General features: G+C 42.6%; 1 protein-coding gene across 2 annotated transcripts in view; it reads left to right on the top strand.

Annotated features, from left to right (window-relative positions):
- Positions 1–23276, top strand: part of ARHGEF28 (Rho guanine nucleotide exchange factor 28) — a 148311-nt gene that overhangs the window by 27485 nt on the left and 97550 nt on the right. For both annotated transcript variants that reach the window (XM_081212475.1, XM_081212476.1), the window contains exons 3-7: positions 966–1107; positions 4011–4304; positions 15870–16053; positions 17835–18015; positions 22035–22107. In XM_081212475.1, coding sequence (XP_081068601.1) covers positions 966–1107; positions 4011–4304; positions 15870–16053; positions 17835–18015; positions 22035–22107 — 874 coding nt within the window. The remainder of the gene's footprint in view (positions 1–965; positions 1108–4010; positions 4305–15869; positions 16054–17834; positions 18016–22034; positions 22108–23276) is intronic.

Genomic DNA, 23276 nt, shown 5'->3' on the forward strand with positions numbered 1-23276 from the left:
GGTATGAGTTACTCGTGCATAAACTGGTGCCTTTTGTGGCTAATTTGCCTTGTTAAAACTTTCTGACTGCACAGCCCCTTCTCATGGTGGCTGCCTCAGTCACTGGCAGAATCCGTCAGTGGGCGTTTCTTGAACCTCTTCCAACATAAAAGTTGTTTAACACCCAGTCTCCTCCTCCTCTCACTGCGCGGGAGTCTTCTGCGCAGGGAAGGCGTGGGTAGCGGAGGACCTGGGCTCTCCTCACTGATGTCCAGTGAAGAGTCCTGGAGCCCTCTCTCCAATTCCCCCGTCTGCCCCCCTTCATCCCTGGTGTTGCGCTGAATGGCTTTCCCCTCTACTGAGCTGTTTCTCCCCCTGTGGCTGGGTCCTTCGCCAGCATCATCTGGGAGCCTCCCCTTCGCCTCTCCCTCCGATGTCAGTTCCCTGACAATAAATTTAGAAGTGTTAATATAAAAGCATCGAACACAAGTTTTATCAACAAAATGTTTAGGATTTAATCAAATCATTTGGAATAAATCTAATATGTTTTATATATAAATGTATATGCTGAAGGTATTGTACTAGGTGAGCCAACATATTGCTTTTACTTGTTTATATGTGTTTAATTTTTTTTTTTAAAAAAAGACCTCTGCTTTGAACTACAGTGGTAGGAATTGGTTTGAACTGAATTAAAAATTGTTTACCTATGAGGGGGCATAATCTATCTGAAATCCCATTGATTTCAATAGGAAAGATTTATGCAAGTGTTTTGAGTTTTCCGATTATATCAGTGGAAGTTCAAAGTAGATTATTGCCGCCTCACACATGTTACCTTTTCTTTGAACTGATAGGTTATTTATTTATGTATTTACTTAAATATTTATAGACCACACTTTTCATAAGAATAATTTTCATGATGTAGGTTTGAAAGAAAGGCAGACCTCTACTCTATGATACAGCTCAACAAAGTTGCATTCATTTTCTAGGGACAGAGCACTATATATGGAACATTTGACAAAAATCTCCTGGAGGATGCTGAATTCTACTTTGTTTACAGTGGCTCAGTCCAGAGACATGTGGTTTTAGCCAAGCACGTTACTGATAAGTCCCTTGAATCTATTGTTCCAGGTGAGTCTTGTAGTTACACTACTTATTCTGACTGTCTTCTCGGTGTTTTTATTCTTGCAAGGGATAGCCAGTGAATTCTGATGTTTTAATGTTTATCGTGGCAGAAGCCTTAAGGCAGTGAGGGAGCTGCCACAAAAAGAGGTGCTGTGGCTTCTCCTCACATAGCAAAGTCACTGTGGCAAACTCCACTTCACTCAGTTAATGTATGGCAAACAGGCAAATCTGGTTGCTGTTGTTATTAATAATACTGATAATAAGTACTGCTTCTAGTATATGATTTATTACTATGAATACTGATCTTATCATCCCTCCAAGGGAATGCGTGGCTCATCTCTGTATCCTCACAACAACTCAGAGGTAGGCTTTGTATGTGATACATGTTGCTTAGGATATAATAGCTCTGCAGAACTGCCACAAATAATGTTTTTGGCTCCAGTTGTCCTCTCTTGTACTTCTGGCTGAAGCAATCATAGGAAAGGCTCCTCTGCCCTCACTTGCCTCATGCAATGATGGTGAGCTGAGAAGCAGGCAGAGTTCTGATCTGGATGGCTAGACAGCCTTCTATTGCCTGGAGCAGGTTGGCTTGCTCTTCAGCAATTGCTGCTGCTGAGCAATGAAGAGGAAGGTGCTTTTGTTTTTATGTGAAGCATCCTCATCGCTACTGCAACTTTTTGTGTCCTCTGCATGCTTCTTGGTTACACACTCACACCCAGTGCTTTTTTTCTAAAAAAATATGTTTAGGGATACTCTCATTTTCCTATTCATATTGAAATACTGCCCCTCAATGAGGCCAAACTTAGATTCACAAAATGTTTAGGGGTATGCGTACCCCTGTATCCCCCCCAGAAAAGAAAGCACTGCTCACACCTGTAGCAAGACATATTTCTATAGCCTGCTTTAATCCATGAAATCAAAATACCTGACAGAATTCTCTTAATCATGGCTTAATACGCGTTGATTTCAAAGGAGGAAAAAAACTGTGCCAAGGCAACTGAAGTTTCTTTTTACAGGTAGGTAGCCGTGTTGGTCTGCCGTAGTTGAAACAAAAATTTTAAAAAATGTTCCTTCCAGTAGAACCTTAGAGACCAACTAAGTTTGCTATTGGTATGAGCTTTTGTGTGCATGTATCTGAAGAAGTGTGCATGCACACGAAAGCTCATGCCAATAACAAACTTAGTTGGTCTCTAAGGCTCCCTCGGCCAATAAAGCGAGATGAGCACCGCAACCCCAGAGTCCGTCACGACTGGACCTAGTGGTCAGGGGTCCTTTACCTTTAAGGTGCTACTGGAAGGAATTTTTGTTTTGTTTTGTTTTATTTTGAAGTTTCTTGCTCTTTACTTAGTTTGCATCATGCAAACTGTCATGTGAGTAGCATGCATTTTGCAAACTCAGTTAATGGGTTTACAAATCTTATAAAATCTATGCTGCTTCTGCTAATCTTTGGGAGAAAAGAAAGCATTGAGGCATTGAGGACCCAGTTTCTGAAACCACTGAAAAATCTGTTCCGCTTGCTCTCTCCACTGCCTCTCATTGCCCTAAGCATTGGATTCATACTCTAAAGCATATTGTTATAGTCTTAAAGGATAGAAACTTGATTTATTCATTTCTTGTGTTTTTTTTAAAATGGAAAGATGGGACTTTGTGCTGAGTACAAAGTTTTGTGCTTGCTCAGTATGAAAACAAAATTATAGAATGAATGAGCAAGGAGGCCTTCATGAACCTTGCAGCAGTGAGCCCTCTGTATCTGGGTCCCAGTAAAAAATCCAGAAAACCTCCCTTTTCCAGCTAGCTAGAAATGTTAGAAACTGGGTGGGGAGGAGAGACAAAAACCTTATGAACAAAATAAAAATAAATAAAAATACTGACTTCACTTTTAAGCACTGTTCGAGAACAACAAAGAGTCTCTGTTCTCATTGAAGGCTAAGACAAAAAAAACCAAACAAACAAAACAAAACTGGATATGGGAGAAGCCACTTCCACAGAAGGGACATTATAATTTCTTGTTCCACCTCTGACTGGAGAATGGATGTCCTTCTGGGTGTTGTGGATCCCAATTCCCATCATCCCCAGCCAGCAAGGCCAAAGATGAGGGGAGTCGTATTCCAGCAGTAGTTAGTGGGCTACAAGTCTCCTGTCCTTGGGTTAATGCTTTCCTGTATGATGTTCTGCCCTGGAACCTTGTTTTCAAGGATTCTGCAACTTCGGCAGCTGTCTGGTTATAGACCCAGGAAAGGGAGGATGTTAAGGAAGTGTGGCTTGCAGAAGAGATCCCTGTCACACTAGTAAAAGCTTGCCATTTGGGGAGACTCTGGAACCTTTGTCACCTCAGTTGTAGCTGCCTTGTTTGACTTGAGCAGTCCACACACCCCCATTGACCTGGTCCATGAAGAGGTTGTAAGTGGGCCCTCTCTACCACCCATTATTCTCTCTATTGGCCTAGAGGGAAACTAGAACAATGAGGTCCTTGGAGATCTAGGTCTCTGAGCTGCTTCTTCTTGTTGTTTTTTGTATGGCTGAGGTCATGTCCTGAGTAAGGGAAGAACCTCCTTTTCAGGAAGGACATCAGACTTGCTGGCACTGCTTTCAACCAGAGGATGGGTCAAAACTGGTGGAGTCTCCTTCTTTGGAGGTCTTTAAGCAGAGGCTTGACAACCATATGTCAGGAGTGCTCTGATGGTGTTTCCTGCTTGGCAGGGGGTTGGACTCGATGGCCCTTGTGGTCTCTTCCAACTCTATGATTCTATGATTCTATGATTCTAACTTTCTTGCCTGTTCTCCTGCTTAGAAGTTCATGATAAGTCTTTCCATTATTTAAGACAGTGTGTAGGAATGAATCTGTTTGTCTATCTCCTGAAACCATTGAGTGTTTAATGGCTAATATTTCTTGTACTTTTTCCCCCCAGCTCATGGAGAACAGGAAAATGTTTCTGTCTCTGCGGTCATGTACACAAAAGAAGGTGTACTTGTGACTCTGGGCTTTGGATCTGTCACTTTCAAGCAGGACACAGCTTATGAGTTAGCATGTTTTCTGATGAGCCAAACTGATTGCCTCACTCCCTCCAGTCACCAGACACTTCTCAGCAGGTTTGGTTTAACGGAGGAGGATTTTCAGTCCCTGGATCATGATGTCATGCTAGCTATGGCTCATGGAGATTTTCCACCTGCTTGGAGCACTGTTGGGAATAGTTCTGGAGAGGGTAAGTGGTTCTCGTCTCTTTCTCCCACTTGGTGCCTGTTTCTCTATAATACGTGCCATAGCTCAGGGGTTCAGCACATGCTTTGTGTGAGTAGGTCCCATGCTCAATCTCTGGCATAGCCAGAGGGTTGAGTTTCCTGGTGATTCCCTCTGGGATCCCTGGAGAGCTGCTGCCAGTGTTGATAATACTGAGCTAAATGGGTCCATGGTCTGGCTTGATATAAGGCAGCTTCCTGAGTTTCTTATGTCAGAGTCATACTGTTTCGTATGGCTACTTCCTCAAACAATAAGAGCTTCAGGGACAGCCACTTCAGGGTTTTGTTTTGTTGTAAGGTCAGATCGTTGGAGATGCTAATTTGCAGTTCCAATCAGCCCTAGCAAGCATGGACCATGGCCAGGAAGGATAAGAGTTCAGCAGCATCTGGAAGGTCAAAGGTTTTCCACACCTGTCCTGAGCTGCCAGCTACTTACCAAACACAGTTTTCTGCTTTGCTGGTTGCATTCTGTAACGCCCAATTTGTTATTTCTCTAACACCCCCCCCCCACAAAGCTCGTCATGTGGGATGTGTCATAGCCCATGTACACAGCCTACATTTAGAGCAACGCTCTCCCCTCTGAATCCTGGGAATGGTGGCTTGTCAAGGGTGTTGGGAATTGTAGCTCAGTGAAAGGTAAACTACATTACTCAGGTTTCTTGGGCGAAGAGGATGTGCTTTAAATGTGTGGTGTGTGCATCATAGCAGCTAATCAGAAATGTTCATCAAAGAAACATCTTCTAGCTAATGAGGAACTATCGTCGGCTAACACTGGAGAGGTTGGCTGATCATAGCGGCGGGGTAGCTGTTTCCTTGTGGTTGGACAAATGACATATAATTCCTCTCCCATACCAGCATTGCTGAAGTGTGAATCAACATTTAGAAATGAAATTGAAGGCTATAAACTGACTGTCTTTTTTGTTTCTGCTACTATGTGAACATTATCATTCAGATAAGGAAATTTAGTTGTGTATTACAAAGCCTTTATAATTACTACTGTAATTTAGTCTCTCTCCTTTTTTAAAAAAGCAACAACCACCCTTTGTTTCCTTAGTGGATTTTATTCAGTTTATGAATAATGCTTGTCAACAACTGATGAAAACTTTGAGCTTCCAAACAGAATGAAGATGTTGGTAATAAAATGTCTCCACCTTGATTCCAAGCAGCTGAAGTGTTTTTATTCAAAAATTGTGATTACACAAACAAAAGGAGACCTTTATTGTCTTTGAAATAGCCAAGGGAATGTTGTAGTACAGGAATTTTGGCTAGCTAGCAGCTTATTTACTACAACACTACCCCCAAAGATCTTCCACACTGGTTGTTTTAACCTTATTGGATATGATTCACATTGAATCATGTTACAACAAAGGCATGGAATATAATTAAAGGCTTATACTTATGTAAATAAGTTTGGGGTTATTTTTTTGTTTGCTTTAGAGGAAGTAGAATTTAAAACATTTGAAGTGTGTTTCTTTTCTTCTTTTTTGAGTTACGCTTCTAACAGGCAACATCTAACAGAACGTGGGTTGAATCAAAGTGAGATTAATCTAAAGTTCTAAAGTTTCCAGCTCTCTATGCTGCCCCAAAAGTCGCTTTCAGATTTGAGGACTATCTGGAGTGACACCTGATGCAGTTTGAGTAGCTGTGGATGGAAAAAGAGAAGCACAAACTTTTGTGAGTTTGTGACAGCACTCGGGTGCTCACAGGAGCCTTTGGATCCTGTGCCTTTTGTAATAAACATGAGGTCAAGTTTGTCTGGTTCCAGGTTAAATGGGATGTTTCTCCCTAGGTAGACCACTCAATTCTGTTGAAATTGCTATATGGAGCATAGTTACGCAAGTTTCACTAAACCCTTATTGGGTGTGATGTGACTAGTTACGAATGGCACAATTCCCCCCCCCCCAACCCCCTGCCTTGCCATGGCATGTTGCAACACTCACTTTTAAATTGGTTTTTAAATCATTTGGAAGTGGTGTGTTCCTTGTGCTGTATAATATTGTGGTGAGAGATGAAACTGACAAGGCTCCCAAGGAAAGCCTGGGTAAGCCCTTTGTCAATTTTGCTCCAGCAGAGGCTCTCTGGCAGAAGTCTTAAGGCAAAATCTAGGTGGTGATATGAGTCAAACCCTTTCCTTGCAGTGGCATGCCACCCCAGGAGTGCTCTTGGCATCTGCCAAACACCATCAGTACCAAATCTGCTCTTCCTAGTCCCCAGCCTGTAAAATGTGTCCTTATTCGTGAAACCTTTTATCTTGCCTTTCTCTCTCCCCCTCTCCATTTTCTGAATACTGTCCCAGTTGCTGGAAGCCACAGGAGAGGAGGGAGTGCTATTGTTCTTAGGTTTTGCTTGCAGGCTTCCTACAGGCATCAGGCTGGCCACTGTGAGAATAGGCTTCTGGACTAGTTGGGCCACTGGTCTGATCCTGCAGGCTCTGCTTATGTCCTTATGGAGGCGGTCTGCTCTTTCTGTTGCACAAATCTAGTACAAGGGACAGGCAGAGATCTCCTGCATAACCACATGCAGCAAAACTGCTCTGTTCCTAATCTAGGCACACGGCTGGATTATAGGCCCTGAAGTATCTGTATTTGTGGGGATTTGTGGGCCTGTCAAGTGGGGAAAGAGAAAAGTGATTGGTGGGGCATGCTTTGACTCCTTATGTGCGGGAAAGCCCTTAAGGTTTTCAATGGAAGCTCTGTAAAACTAGACTGGCATGTTTTTCATGAAAAGCAGTGTTGGTGGAGTTTTCCCCCCTGTGTGAGTGGGAGTGTTCAAAGATTAGGTCAACTAACAAGCCCGCAAGCCTACGGGGGGAAAAGCCCAAACCCCTCCAGGCCTGTCTTTCTGGCCCTTGAGCCTGCCCCAGGCCACATGCCTCACCAACATCCTCAAGTGCTTTTGCCTGGCTAGGGTATTTTGTGGCCTGTGATAATGCCTCTTTCGTACCATGGTGATGCCCGATCGGCATGTGAAAGTATGTGTGTTGTTGTTTAGTTGTTTAGTCGTGTCCGACTCTTCATGACCCCATGGTCACACACCAGGCACTCCTGTCTTCCACTTCCTCCCGCAGTTTGATCAAACTCATGCTGGTAGCTTCGAGAACACTGTCCAACCATCTCATCCTCTGTTGTCCCCTTCTCCTTGTGCCCTCCATCTTTCCCAACATCAGGGTCTTTTCCAGGGAGTCTTCTCTTCTCATGAGGTGGCCAAAGTATTGGAGCCTCATCTTCATGATGTGTACTTCCAGTGAGCACTCAGGGCTGATTTCCTGAAGAATGGATAGGCTTGATCTTCTTGCAGTCCATGGGACTCTCAAGAGTCTCCTCCAACACCAGAATTCAAAAGCATCAATTCTTTGGTGATCAGCCTTCTTTATGGTCCAGCTCTCACTTCCATACATCACTAGTGGGAAAACCATAGCTTTAACTATACGGACCTTTGTCAGCAAGGTGTTGTCTCTGCTTTTTAAGATGTTGTCTAGGTTTGTCAAAGTATGTGTAGCAACCTCTGAAAAAGTAAGTGTCACTTGTATTCCTTCACTCAATTTTGTCTCTTGATCCGTGCATCATTGGCATCTATTCTCCTTCCCCCCAAAAGGTTGAACCACTATTGGGCTCAAAATGGTTCCTCACCCCTGGGGCACTTATTGAAGTCCATAATATTTTTTGAAGCTTACTGAAGCAAGAGGCTCTGCCTCCTTCTGCATATGCTGTGCCTCTGTTATGGAAAGTCATTTGAAGCCAATATTTTTATGTACAGTGGCATGGTAGACTACAATGAACTCTGGGTGTGTGTTTGTCTTCGTTTCAGGCACCACGCCAGCAAAATAGCAACTAGTTCCCTTGAAAGGAGAGCATGGCGTCCCTTTTACCCTCTGAGTCCTGCTCAGGGCCAGGCAATCCTGTCATGGAGACAGTGAGGATACTGCTTGGTTTTACTTTGGTCATGGGACATTGAATAGGATTAAAATGGGACACCTATTGATGGCCAGGCCAGGAAAGTTATGGTGTCATGGTTGGATGGACCTAGCGAGTAGGACACACCCTTGCCCTTCTATGAAATGTACACCCATTGTTTTGTTAAACAATGTAAAGGAGCAGTAATAATACAACCACAACTTTTGTTCCTGCTGAGTTCTCCATCCAAAGTACAAAGGGCACTGGTTCCTAGTCTGTTTCCAGGCCCAATTTAAAGTATTAACTATAACCTTTGAAATCTTCACTGCATATAGGAAGAGGCCATTTGTTATTCATTGTAAGGAATGTTTGCCGCAGAGAGTAGATGCAAATGGAAGGTGAGCGTACTAGATTGTGTGATTTCTTTTCCTCAGTTATGAATGTTGCATGGAATCACAGAGTTGTAGACTTGGAAGGGACCCAAGATGACTTGGGGGTCATCTAGACCAACACTTGCAATGTAGAAATCTTTTGCTCAATATGGGCTTTGAATCCATGACTCTGAGTCCCAGGCTCTGCTGACGGAGCTATCTTAGTATGATAAGGGTAAAAATTTAATAAAAGTGTTAAAAGGTATTAGAAGGCTAGGTTTTTTAAAATAAAAATAATAGAAAACACTGCTTAATTTTTCCTCATGTTTAGAAAATGCCTTATTCATTTCAGAAGTCGATAAATGTAGCGAACTATTTCTGCTTTAAGAAAAGTGGCTGTCTGAGCTTGTCATTGGAGTCCCATGGAGAGACTGTGGTCACACAGTGGTATCTGTGGTTGTGGTGGAGGAGGCAAAACTGCTGGGGCTGGGCAGGGCAACCTTTTGTCCTCCAGATGTTGCTGCAGCTCTTATGAGCCCAAGGTGGGATGTGTAGTTCAGCAACATCTGGAGGGCCAAAGGTTCCCCACATCTGTCATTGTACCATATAGGTGTTCTTCATTAGGCCCCACACTCCTAATCACAACTAATCTTACTTTATTGTCATACTTCAGTAACTTTGCTGCAAAGTAGTTATTGTGGACCGTAGCAATGTCAGCTGGCTCTACATTAAGATTATTTAGGTGGCTGCAACTGCTTGCTAATCAAGTAGATAAGCATTTGCTGTTTCCTCTATCCTAGGATGTTGATTCATGCTTGATAGGAATTTATAATATTTCAAAATTAGATTTTTGCTGAGTTTTAATGCATGCTAAAATTAATTATAGACTCTAACTAAAAATGTAAGTAGGAAATGCTGCCTCTTATTTAATTTTCTGCCAGAAATTCGATTGACTTCCTGTTTTTCACTAATGCAGCATAATGATTTCTTCTTAAAGCACGCTGCCGGCAAATCATTGCCGAGTGTGTTTATCGTTGGGTTCTGTGGGGCTCTTCCAGTTTCTCCATACCCATTCTGTTGTAGCTTAATTGTTCTAATGTAATAACAACAAGTTTTTAGTCCAAGTTTTGAAATCTGGCTTACTTCCACCATGCTTCGTTAAATAAGAAACCAGATCCTGCAGCTTCTATGCACACAATGCCCGCCGACATCAGTGAATGGTGGAAGAATCTCCTTATATGCTGTCTCTGTTGCCTATCTTTTTATTTCTCTCCCCTGCAAAATCCCTGACCTCCAGCTGCACTCTTCTCCCCTTTCTGCTAAGCACTACCCCACGTTCTCTAGCATATGGACAGATGGGTCATTTCTGGTCTGTGTCAGGTTTGAATATGTTCATCCATTTGTTCTTGTTTCAGCACCAAGCTGTTGTTTTAAAGAAGGTCGTTAGTCTCTCTCCCCCGCCCCCCAATATGCATTATTTGTATGCATTTTATCCTAAAATACATGTTTGGGTGCATTTTTTGAGCAGAGAACTGTATTGCAACATTAGAACCATGCATGTGAAAAATCATAGAATAACTACAATTTCTGGTCCACCACTCCCAGTTACAGTTTATAGGTATAATGTAGGACTGTGAAGTGCAAAATAGGAAACGAGAGTGGCAGAAATAGTAGTAAATGCGATTTGCAGTTGCTGTGGATTATTCAGACATGGACCAACCAAGCCAGGCACATCAGTGGAAATCTTCCCAGTGTTAAAGCACTCTTATAAAAATTCTTGGGACGGGGGATTAAGAGCAGATTGAAGATGGCCTCAGGTATATATGTGACATACCAGCCTCCAGATCTGCTGTTTTGTGGTTAGCTGCCTGGGTTCGTATGATATAGGAAGACCACATACATGGCAGTTTCCTCCTTCATGACTCAGAGGCAACATATGATGCTGGTGGCCAATTTAGATTCAGGTCCATGGAAGGAGCCAGGCGAAGAGCATCTGCTAAGTTCATAGCTATGAGATCTGAGTGCCAACTTCTGTTGTTCATCGCGGATTAGTACTAAATTAATGGCTCCAACGAGACAAGGCTGTTGACATGTTTTCTTAGGTTTAATTACTAGCTGCTCAAAAGTAATTATTTTGGCACAAATACTTTGATGGTCTAATCAGCATTACTTCTGCACTCAGAAACTGGAAAAAAGAATGTGAGTTGGCTCAAATAAATAGAGGGTGTGAGGAAGCGTGGATAATATATACTCTACGTCGTCCCTTTCGTGTAAATAAAGGCTTTCATCTTTCAAATGTTTATCTTTATAAAAGGCCATGCTGCTTATAGTGGATTGTTATCCCCCGCCCTTGTTCTTGGCAAACGTGTCATCCTAAACAGGGGTGGCCAGCTGTTTTTCTACCATGAGCCATATATCTGGGATAATCTTATCAGGGTTATATGCTGGTAGTGAGTGGGGCCAGAGCCAATGATGGGTAGAACCCGGTTTGCGATGAATTAACTAATCTGGAATATAGGCTGCCCTCCTTCAATTTTCAACATGGCTACCTCAGCTCAGAATCCCCATTTTAGGCAGTTTTATCCAGGTCTACCTGGAAAGCTCAGTTGGTTAGAGCATGGTGCTGATAATGCCAAGGTTTCAGGTTTGGTTCCCATATGGGGCAGCTGCAGGGGGTTGGACCAGATGATCCTCAGGGTCCCTTCTAACTTTACCAATTCTATGACTCTATGATTTTCCATAAGTAAGTTCCATTGGGCTTGATGGGATTACTCTCAAATAAGTATACAGATGATCTTTTTCATATGACAGGCCCAGGGCCAACCCAAGATGCTTTGCTGTTGTAGGCAAAATGCCCCGACTCCCCCCTTCCTCCCCCAGCACCCCTTGGCAGATCGTGGTCCCTCACTCCCTGTCCTCATCATTGAACCCCCGCTGCTTCCAGTCATGCCACTGCGACTGTACCATGACCCGTGCCTATGCTGCTGCCACAATTCAATAGCAGCACCACCACCACCACCAACAACAACAACAACAAGGGTATAGCAGTGAGTGCAGTGGGGCTGTGTTGGTGCCATGGGTGGGGCTGGCAACAGCACATTGGCGGGTGTGTGGAGGAGGTCAGATCTGCAATGGCTCTTATCTTGCCTAATGCATGGGCTGCCCCATGGCAGACCAGTGCAGCTGCTATCCCAGAAAGCAAGTGAAATGAATTCCTTTCTGACTTCAGTGTGCTATGCACAGAGACACATGCATGTGTAGGGAGAAATTCCCCCTTTCCCCAAGCCATACTGACAGGAAAAAGGGTTTTATTTTTATTTTCTCTCTCTAATAAAACACTACTCCCAATTTCTTTGAAACAGTTTTAAAAGCCAAGATAAATGGGGGATAATTGACCCAGAAGGGAGGAAGGGGTGTAATGGAAGAATGGGACCACTTCAGGAGGTTTTTGCAGGGCCTGTAAAAGGAGACTGGGCATTAGGTTGCCCCTAAACCTCTCACCAGATGCACTTCTGCCATTTTGACTACCAACATAACCCTTTCAAAATAAAAGGACTTAGTGCTGGCATGTAAACTTATAGCCTGTTCTCATAGCAAACCATTCAGACAACCTGTTTGCTGTGAGCAATGAGGAAAGGCAGCCAACAACAAACAGCACCATCTCAGTAGCAGGTTGGGTGCCTGTAGAATCTGTGGGTTAAATAATGTCCAGATTAAAAATGTGTTATTGGATGAGTACAGCCTGTCAACACAGTCTGAAGGAAAGATTTAAGCCTGGAACAACTGGGAGCTGTCAGCCTGCTGTGATGTCTTGTCTTCCCTCCAAGACACATCCAGAGTTTTCAGCTTCCTTCCTGGAAATGAATGAGCTACAATCATCCAGGGAAATCTTAGTCACTTCTGTCAGGAGAAATATTTGTTTGGTTTTCAATTGTGTTGGGCAGGGGAAAGGATTCAGGTGCAAGAAAGAATAGAAAGATTTGTGTAATGGGTTAAACAGACTGGTTTTAGAGCTGATATTATCACTTGAATTGTATATTTTGGCTACAGGCTTGAGAAATGATGCAAAGCAACGTCTAGCTACTAGAGCCTTGCCTGGCTGCACATTGCCTTGCAGTGTCTCCAGCCCTCTATAATAAGAAGTGGCTGGTTTTATTTTCCCAAGGAACTGTTTGATGAGAAACAGTTCTTTGAAATGGGGAACCCTCCATCTTTCCAAAATGATTATTTATGTTTTTACTTTTTTACTTTTTCTCACCGCCAGCTCCGAACTGCTGCCTTGTTTTGTTGTAACTTTTCACTGGATCTCTTATAGTTTTGATGAAAATGTACTTTGCGGGTGCCTGGAAACTTACTGATCAAGGGGACTTGGGCTGCTATACTTCTGTCCTGAAATTTGCAATAGTTTCTAGGTCACTACTTCCCAATTGGTGGTCTGTGGACCCCAAGGGGGTAACCCATGTAACCCACCCAGGGTGTCTGTGGCACCATTCACTTAAGAAACACTACCACAGAGATATCAATTTTTTCAAAAGTAGCAGTCCACTGGCTTGACTTTTGAAAAACAAGGGGTTTGCAGTACTTATCTAATTGGGAACCACTGCTCTAGCTGGCTTAAAGTCACCCTGAAAGGAACAGTCTGACCAAAGGCCTTTCAAGACAGGAGTCTGTAAACCAACAGTGTGTTCCCCAGTTTCCTGAGTGGGGGATATGGCGATGAAACCAGGTGTAAACTGTGATTCCTTGTTGGTATTGCAGAATACATGGCTGCAATGGACGCAATATAGAAATAAATACACTCATACCTTGGAGAAATTGCGGGTATGCCTGTAATGTAAAACAATTAATTTGTGTTATGTTAACTTTCTGGATGTTCATTTAGATATGCAGTTTTCTTTCATAAAAGTTGAGAGTAGGTTCTGTTTGGTTGGAAAACCAGGTTTGATTGATGATTTGTATTATGTCCATGGAATACACATGAACAGACCCATATGCTAGACTTAACCTTATTTGACTGCAGCTTTTATCTGGCTTGCTTTACAATAGCATAATACAATATAGTTGAAAAGGCAGTGGCACAGTGCCAAAGAGAGAGTGTTGAACGGTGTGCATGGATAAGAATAAAATTTGCCCTTTCATTTCCCATGTATTGTGTTTGTAACGTCACTGTTACTGTTAATATTAGCACATGTCTGTTACACTGGTTACAAGGTCAGCTTGCAAAACCTCCTTATTTATCATAGAAGCTTTGATTACTAAGCTATATAATTGGGAGGGAAATTCATGTGCAGTTTTACTATTGATACCTATATTTTCTTATAATAACTGAGGAACTGCCCCATAACATAGCTGGGAGACATGGACATTTAAATATTGCTGTACCTAGGAAAGCACAGTACATATCTGCAGTCAAAATTAAACAAAGGAATATGTTACATTGCACCTTACTTTTGAGATTGTTGTTATGTTTGCAGTATTAACCACCAAAATCCTGCAAAGCTAATACATGAATCAGCAATGACCAATGGTAACTGTCTCATGTCTAAGTTGATATGGTACACTTCTGCCAGGAAAGACTGATAGTGGGGTGCTTAACTCAAAGGGGTGCCTTTGCGGTTGGTTTTCCCCATTTTGAAGTTATTCTGCATTCTAAATCCACAAAGACCTATCCCGTTAGCCTATTCCTGGCTTCAGTGTGGGAGCTTGGGGTGAAGTTCAGCATCTAGCCCTAGTGGAATTTCATTGCTCTGACACAAGTCTATTGTGCGAGCCTCTATGCTTCCCATTCAGCTTCCTGGGCCTCAGGCCATGCTTGCAAGTGGAAGGCTAAAAGGACACAGGCAGACAGAGCAGAATGAAAAGAAGCATATGGTCCACTATTCGTTGTACACCACCAGTTGGGCAACCCTGATTTAGCATTGTAAACAGTGCAGAAGCCTCATGAATGCAAGAGCCAAAATAGATGCAAGAACAGAACCTTAGAGACTGAGGAAGGGCTCATTGGACAAGTTAAAGTGTCAGATTACTTACATGCAGAACAAGGACAGCCCACCAAACTAATTTGGTTAAAGGCTGGGAAAGGAAGCATTAGGGAAAACAGCACCGAGTTGCCAGCTAATGTTGACATGGGTGTTTTTATTTTAATAAATAAGTGGCCCCTTTGTTCTGTATAAAGAGCAAACAATGAATATAATGAGCTCTTATGAAGAGGAAAAAGGAAGCATTCTCAACAAATGCAGTATAAATTATAACCAACCCTAGTTAAAGATCTCATCCTAGAGTTATTGTGGCCCCATACACCCACTGAAGTGAGTGGGAATCTTGGAAGAATGAAGAATGGGCACAATTGCATGCTTGCCTGTGATGTTATGTTCCCCCCGCCCCTCTCATTGGCCGTTATTAACTTATTTTCTCTTAGGCATTTTTTTAACAGTATGATGTAATGTGCATACCTAACTCTGCAATTGTGATTTGAGGTGGTGCAGAGCCTGCCTCAGGTGTGCTGATTGGGTTGCAGCATCTTCCTGATTTGTGTACATGTGGCAAAAACCTCTAGGCGGTATCCAGTTGTGTCCCTCTGTTCACAGAAGGCTCTTTAGTCCAGTGGAGGTTTCTGTGAATAGAAGTAGGAGAAGCCATTTTTTTTTAGGGTGGGGATGAAGCGTCCACTGCACCCTCCCAAAATCTACTCTGGGAAGCTTGGGAAACTCCACAGAACAGTTGGGATGGAGCTACAGCAGAAAGGGGTGATCGTGAAAATCACATCCCTCATCCTTCTGCCCATTGATGTCTCTGTTGGAGGAAAGAGTCTTCTATGGTTGTGTAGACACAACTGATACAAATCTTTGTAAAGTTGCCATTCAAGTGCTACAAAGTGTACAAGCTCTCTCATAGGGATTAGTCTCTGAGTTTGGAAAGTAATGTTTAAATTTAATGTATTTGCAACTGCAGTTTCAGTACAGTAAACCTGCTGTTTTTGTGCATTTACCTGTAACTTACCTGCATTCAGGTTTACACGCTTGGCAATTTTTTAAAGAAAAAGTGGAAAGGGGTTGGAAAGGCGGTGGCTGTAAATGATGTTCTCAAGTGTCCCAGCAAAATAGGAATACAACAGAGCATGGAGATTCTGTATATGTGGAATTCTATTTTTATAACTACTCTGGGTCTTAGTAGATGCTTGTTGTTCAATTGAAACATGCATATGATCAATTAAAAAAACAAAACTGAGTTGATTTCTTATGCATTCATGTGCATTTTTAAATTTTAGAATCTAAATGCAAAGAAACACTTCTTCATCTCGCAATGAGACTGGGGCTGGTTAAACTTTCCCAGTTCCTGTTATGCCAGCCAGGTGGGACAGTTGCAATCACTCTACCTAATGAAGATGGGTTCACACCTTTGGACTTGGCTTTACAGAATGGGCACTTGAGGCTTGTTGAACTCATTTCCAGGTAAGTGGTATGCCTTCATATGAGTTTTTAATGCTATGGGCCAGATTTAATAGCTTCTATAATGTGTATAGGGACGCTTGTGGCACTGTGGGTTAAACCACAGAGCCTAGGACTTGTCGATCAGAAGGTTGGCGGTTTGAATCCCCGCGACTGGGTGAGCTCCCATTGCTCGGTCCCTGCTCCTGCCAACCTAGCAGTTCAAAAGCATGTCAAAGTGCAAGTAGATAAATAGGTTAGGTAAGGTGGGAAGGTAAACGGTGTTTCCGTGCACTGCTCTGGTTCGCCAGAAGCGGCTTAGTCATGCTGGCCACATGACCCAGAAGCTGTACGCCGGCTCCCTTGGTCAATAAAGCGAGATGAGCGCCGCAACCCCAGAGTCGGCCACGACTGGACCTAATGGTCCCTTTACCTTTACCTTTATCATGTGTATGCTTCTTTCATGTTCAACCAATACCTTGGATTGGTTACTAATATGAAACAAGTATACAAATGAGATCCCATCCTATTGACATTTGGAAACAGGGCAGACAAAGGGGGCATCAAAGGAGAGGCAGATGAGGTTAATTTTAGGTTAATCCCCTAGCAAATGTGCTTGATTTGCACTGCATTTATTTTCACATGTTAGAGTTTTTTTATGGACACTTTCTCACCATGATACATGGATAAATGGATTGGATTTTTAAATTGCATTATCAGCTCTTAGCATCTGATGAAGTAGACCAGGCATAGGCAAACTCTGGCCCTCCAGATGTTTGGGACTACAATTCCCATCCTCCCTGACCACTGGCCCTGTTAGCTAGGGATGATGGGAATTGTAGTCCCAAACATCTGGAGGGCCAGAGTTTGCCTATGCCTGAAGTAGACTCTAGTCTATAAATGGTTATGCTGATTTGACATTTCTTAGCTTTTAAGGTGCTATTAAGACCCTTTCATTTTATTGCAGCAGATTAGCATGATGTTTGCTAGCCTGTCTCACAATCTCACCCTACTGACTACTCAGTTATTACGCAGCTCTTTTGGTCACTTTATGTTGCCTCCTTCCATTTCTATCCAATCCTCTCAGCTGTTCACAAAAGACATTGGGACAGAATAGTTTTTAGGCTCCACGCAATGTATTGCTGCTGATTTGGTCTGCCACATATTTGCCTCTGTCCATTGGTAAATCGTCACATGACACTGTTAGAAAATATATACAAAACACACACGTACAAAAACAAGAAAAGTAATTTAGTTGCCCCCCCCTCAACAACATTTCTCTTTTATTTCTGGCTTTGCACAGTACACAGTTTGTATGAGACGTTATCCATACTTTTATTTGCATGAGAAATGACTTAATTCTGTTATCACACATGTTGTTATGAATGTCTCACTTGTTTGGAACATTCAAACAATGCTGTATTCCCCCGAGACTCTCTGTTGCAATATGCTAATAAGCCTCCTGGCTGCCAGTTCAGCTTGATTGCTGTAAATGGCAATGTTCATGTGAAAGTGAGCTGCGTCTTCTCACAAATAATAGAGAAAACCAGGCGTCAAACCTCCTATTATTTTATTCTGTTAGGGTAAAGGTCAGTTTGTGGGTTCATGGGGAAAGGTTTCCTGGTAAAACAGTGCTCGCTGTGGTTCCTTCATTCTATTTTGGCCTGAGGTTTTTTTTTTGCCATGAATAGGTTAGGCACTGAAAAGGTGGAAGCCACGGAGAGTGAGGAGTTTCGTGCCTTTTGCATTACATGCTTCCTGAGCTTTGCACTCTTCTTTTAATCTACCGAATGTGTTGTTTTCAGGAGGCAGCCCAGCCATCCATCTGAGATTTCTAAAGTGGAGCTTGGTGAGACTGCAATCCTACAATTTGATCATTCATCAGGAACTCTGACACTGACACTTAATCGCACGTCAGACCATTTGCTAGAATCTGATGTTCAACTCTTCAGGAAATATTTATGGGATAGAGCTTTTCTGCACAAGGTAAGTGCCAAAACAGCAGTACAGAGAAGTGTATTTTTCTTTTCGCAGAATTTTTAAAGATTTGTTTATTCACATACGGTAGTTGAATTGCTCTTCCTTAGGTAACGGAGTGGTAGGAATTAGCTCCTGTGATTTTTTTGCACAGAGTGCTGCAGGGAACTAGGCAAAGAGACAGATTCCTTGCTGGTTTCTTCTTTGACCCAGAGACAACAGCGGTGGAGACTTCCATACCAGCTGTTATGTTAGACTTCCTGGAAAATTCATTGACTTTTTTGGCCTTAAACTGCCAGTAGCACTTATTGCAGAGGGAAGAGAGAGCATAATGTTGGATGTTTGTCAGTCTCCACTCCTTCTCCATGCAAAGCTGGGAGAGGGAAAGCAATAACAAGCAAGCATTTCATAGCTTGTTACATAGATGCTCATTGAGAGGTTTTTGCGACACATCCTAGGCAAGTAAACAAATGGTAATTCACAAGACTGTAGCCCATTGCTTGCTTACCTTTGCAACATTTTAATTGTCATATAAAATACATTAAAAACAATTGGCCTCTGTGATTTCGTGGGTTGTTGTTTTTTTGCGGCTGTTCAGAAAATTGTATCCTAAAATGATTGCAATGTATCCTCAAATCAGAATACTGTAGATGAGATTTCTGTTGTACTCAGGTACAGTGACTTAACTGTGTGTTCTCCCTTCCTCTTGTCCCTTAGATGAGGGGAAACCCTACTTGTTGACTTGGGCCATGAGATGTGTTAACTAGTTAAGTTACAGACATGTATGCGTGGAGCCTGAATGCAATGGCCAGGGTTCAAAAGATCACTCATGATTAATCTATTGCGTAAAAGCCATAGAAAATTAATTCCCAGAGAAGTAGGTGATACTTAGGTATAAATCCTATTGATTCCAGTTGAGAGCCTGATTTTCTCTGGACTACCATATCTATCTACACTGGCACAGATCTTTCCAATTGGAACAGAAATGAAAAGCAATAAACATTTCATAATAAACAGTTCTATGAAAATAGGCTAGATGCAGAATTTTTCTTGGGTACTGTGGTAAATATTGAAACAGCTATTGACAGAGGGTATAATTGCAGCATAGCTGAAAATGTTGCTAATGGAAGGCTGAGAAGTTGGTATGCAAATTAAATAAAGCACTCTTGCCCCTCATGTAGGCAAAGTGCATAAAGTACTTTGTGTAGCATGCATATTTTAAGAAAAAGAGCTGCACTATGCCCAAACCAGCAATATGACTTCTACAATACAGTTCAAGAAAATTAGTAGGAAATGTCTGACTGAGTCCATAGTACAAAGAATAAACAGGATGTCCTGGGCAGACAAGCAGCAAAGGCTGCTCAGAATTTGGAAGAGAGAGATGGTAAATAAACACTCATTTGGCTGCCTAAGTTTAAGAGTGCCCCTGAGAAAAACCTGGCAGGAGAATCGGGTGAAAATGGTTTTGGGATAGAATATGCAAAGAGGATAGGACATGAATGGGGAAATTGTAGCTCTCCAGGTATTGCTGGAATACAGTTCACCCTTGAACATTGGCCATATCAGAGATATTTGGAGAACAATGCCATTTTATTTATTTATTTATTTATTTATTTATTTATTTATTTATTTATTTATTTATTTAATGTGCCACCTCTTCGTTGCCATAGGCAATCTCGGAGGAGTGTACCAGATCCAAGCGATCTGAATCTACCCTGACTTCCAGCAAAGTACATGTCTCAAATAAAGCACATTTTTAGCATTCCCAAATTAAGTTTCTCCCATCTTCCCAAACATTACCATTTTTAAAAAATAAGAGTAATGTGATGAGTGGCCCAGACATCCCCTGAACTATGCCAAATGAGGCCTCCTTTTAAGTAAGCAAGATCTGGGGCAACACACTTTCTCCTTTTTGCTCCTTGGAGTGAAGATGCCTGGAAAGGCTTCAAAGAGAGAGAGGCTGTTTTCAGGGCTTTATATGTAACTATGGGTGGCTGCTTTCCTCGGTTTTGAATAGAGCGCCAGTTGTGCTTTCATCCTTTTTCCTCCTCAACTTGTAAATAGCCAGATTTGCACAGAAATCCTGATGAAGAGTCCAGTCTTTCCAGCCAAAAGGCAATGCTGCCTTCCAAAGGCATTAACTTTCCATCCCTCAAGGATAGAGAGACTAATGGCCTTTTGCTGGCAAATGGACAAGGGCCAATACTGCTATTGTACAAACTTCTTAACTGATTAAATTCATATCCATTCCCATGATATGAATGGGTTAATTAATTTGTGGGGCTCCTGGGGAAGCCATAGAGAACTAACAAAATTTGCAGCATCCTTGTAAAATTACTTACTTGCATTCTTTGGGGGGATGTTTTAAGATACTTATTTATTCATATATTTAAATTTGAAGTATATCAAAATAGGAGCTGGAATCATATTGACATAGCTTGTCTTTTTAACTACAGTGGTACCTCGGGTTACATGCGCTTCAGGTTACATACGCTTCAGGTTACACACTCCACTAAGCCAGAAATAGTGCTTCAGGTTAAGAACTTTGCTTCAGGATAAGAACAGAAATTGGGCTCCCACGGTGCGGCGGCAGCAGGAGGCCCCATTAGCTAAAGTGGTGCTTCAGGTTAAGAAGAGTTTCAGGTTAAGTACGGACCTACGGAACGAATTAAGTACTTAACCCGAGGTACCACTGTATTGCAGTCTGGCTGTCATACATGCAGTTCTCATAACATGACATTTGGCCACAGGTGAATGGCTATAGCTCAGTGTCACAGGATCTGCTTTTCATGCAGAAGGTTCCACGTTCAGTTCCTGGCATCTTCCAGGAGGGCTAGGAAGGATTTCCTGTCTGGAGCCCTGGAGATGCACTGCCAATCAGTGTAGTCAATACTAGGCGGACTGTCAGTCTGACTCTGTAAAGGGCAGCTTCCTGTGTAAGTTCTTTTTGCTCTTAACTTCAGTGAGGTTGCTGTATCCTGGGCCTTCAGACCATGGCCATGACCTTCTGGAGCATGTTAAAAGTATTATTCTCCAAGTTTGCTTTGCGTATGTGATATTGGAGATACAGTTTGTTTTATCTAAAATGTATATAGTATGTGTCAGAGCTGCTTCAAGATCCTAGCTCACAGAGGATCACGCTAGCCAGCGGTCATTAAGTAAAAGTCTTTATTGAGTTACAGTTTCCATTCCCAAGCTGCTGCGTGCAACTCTACGTCTAATGGCTAGATCGGCGAAGCTCCGTCTGAGTCTCCGCCCCTTGTGCACCAACTTAATATCCTAGCCCTGCTCCACCTTTTCCGCCTGACTGCTCTCCTCTGGGTCCCTCTGCCCCCCGGGGTCTCTTCCTTCCGGGATTCTTCTGACGCCGACCCCCCGGAACTCCCTGTCTCCTTGCGCCGGGCTTTAGGACCTGGCTCGCTTTCCTGGCTGCCTACTGCGTCACTTTCCTGTGCATTTGAACTTGGCGCGCGCGCCCAACCTTCCACTTTCCGTCTGACCGTTTCTTCGCTCCCCGATGGAGGTGTGGCCACTCCTGACTCGTGCCCTCCCCCCTGTTGCGAGCTGCCAGCGCTTGATCTCTGGCGCTCCTCCTCTTCCCTGCTCTCTGGCTGTGACGCTGGTCCCGATCTCCAACTGCTCTCCTCTGAGTCCCCTCTGGCTCTATCTTCCTGGGGTGTCCCCCTAGGCTTCCCCCTTGCCCTGACCACTGGTGCTCCTTTCTGTGAATCTTCTGATTCACTGGAAAGACTCGGAGATCTCGGGTCGTCGTCATCACTCATCTTTTCTTCTGCCTCCTCCCCCTCGCTCTCTGTTTCCTCCCTTGCCCTTGCCTCTGCTCCTGAACCCCTGACAGTATGCATGCACACAATATGTTTTGTTTTGTTTTGTTTCCTGTGCTTTTAAGATTTTATGGTATCTTACTGACATTTTGTTGTTACCCATCCCGAGGTCTTCGGATTAAAGGTGGGATGTGCATGTCTAAATAAATAAATAACAAGATGATTTTATTTTATTTTATTTTGAAGAATCTTCCTCCAAAGCAAGCTGAGACCTTGAAAAGAGTTCAGATGCCTTGCAATTCTACAGCTTCTGAAGAAGGTACGGGTTTTCTGTCCTTACTGTGGCATTTTCACGAATTAGGTGTGTAAAATACACTGAAATAATTTTTGTTTCATGTGCAGCCAGAAAACTGTTCAGTACATAGGCAATGTGGGGTGAAAGCAATCTCATGAGTAAATGTCAAGGTGCTTGCTGTTGAGCTGAATAGCCTTTAATAATTTGACTTCAGGATGGTTACAAGGAAGAAAGGAGAACAGCGTTATAAAGCACTTTGTGTATAGAAAAGATTTAAAAAGTCATTAAAATATACATTCTATTGAGAAAATTAAGTTTCCTGAAGCTGACCAGGCCTTGAACGCTGTGATATAACTGATAAGATTTGTTAACTATGACCCAGTCCCAGTAGATGGGACCAACATAGGTGTCTGAGCGCAGATCATCCTAGTATATGAGCAAAAAAAGCTGTGGGACAGAGAGGGGGAGGAGAATCTCCGGCAGTTTGGCTTGGATTGGCTGCTCTCTTCTCAAACCAAAAATTACATTTCTCATGCTGCATTTGTGGAACTGAATCTCCCATATGTATGGAGAGAGAACTTCATGCACATATGTTCTTCCCTTCCCCTGATAGAGAAGGGGTGAGGGGTTCGATGCGCCTTTGTTTTTTTTTGTTTTTTTATAAATTTTTTATTGGGTTTTCCGCTTTTATAAAGACAGTACAAACACAACAATAACACAAGACACAAACATGTATAAATTCAGCAGATCCTCTTCTCATAACCTTGTTCCCTGACTTCCCCCCACCCCCCCTCGTGCATCCCAATTCCCAAGATTATATCAGCAAGTTGGTATTTCTCCTCTTAACCATCTTATTCATTTTGATGCCTCTTTTCTAATAAAAAAATTTGATTTTCCTAAGTTGGACTTAAGTTCTCTTCCATCGATTTTTCATTTTGTCTTGAATAAAAGTCATATTAACCAAACATGAAAGTCTTAAGAGTTTTTAAGAATCTCCTCTTCCCTCCCTCCCATCCCCGGTTTTTGTCCCTTCCCAATAAAAATCCAAAGTCAAGATTCTCAGCCTGGGTTCCTCACGTCCGAGGCTTTCAAGTCCCTTTCAGTCCCTCTCCGCCGGTCTCGTTGGTAGTCCTTTATGTCAGTCGTCGAGTCTAGAAAAAGATCTTTCACCATCAAAACATATTCTCTTCCCA

Source organism: Podarcis bocagei, assembly GCF_964188305.1.
Source record: "Podarcis bocagei genome assembly, chromosome: 11".
In the NCBI taxonomy this organism is placed as follows: domain Eukaryota; kingdom Metazoa; phylum Chordata; class Lepidosauria; order Squamata; family Lacertidae; genus Podarcis; species Podarcis bocagei.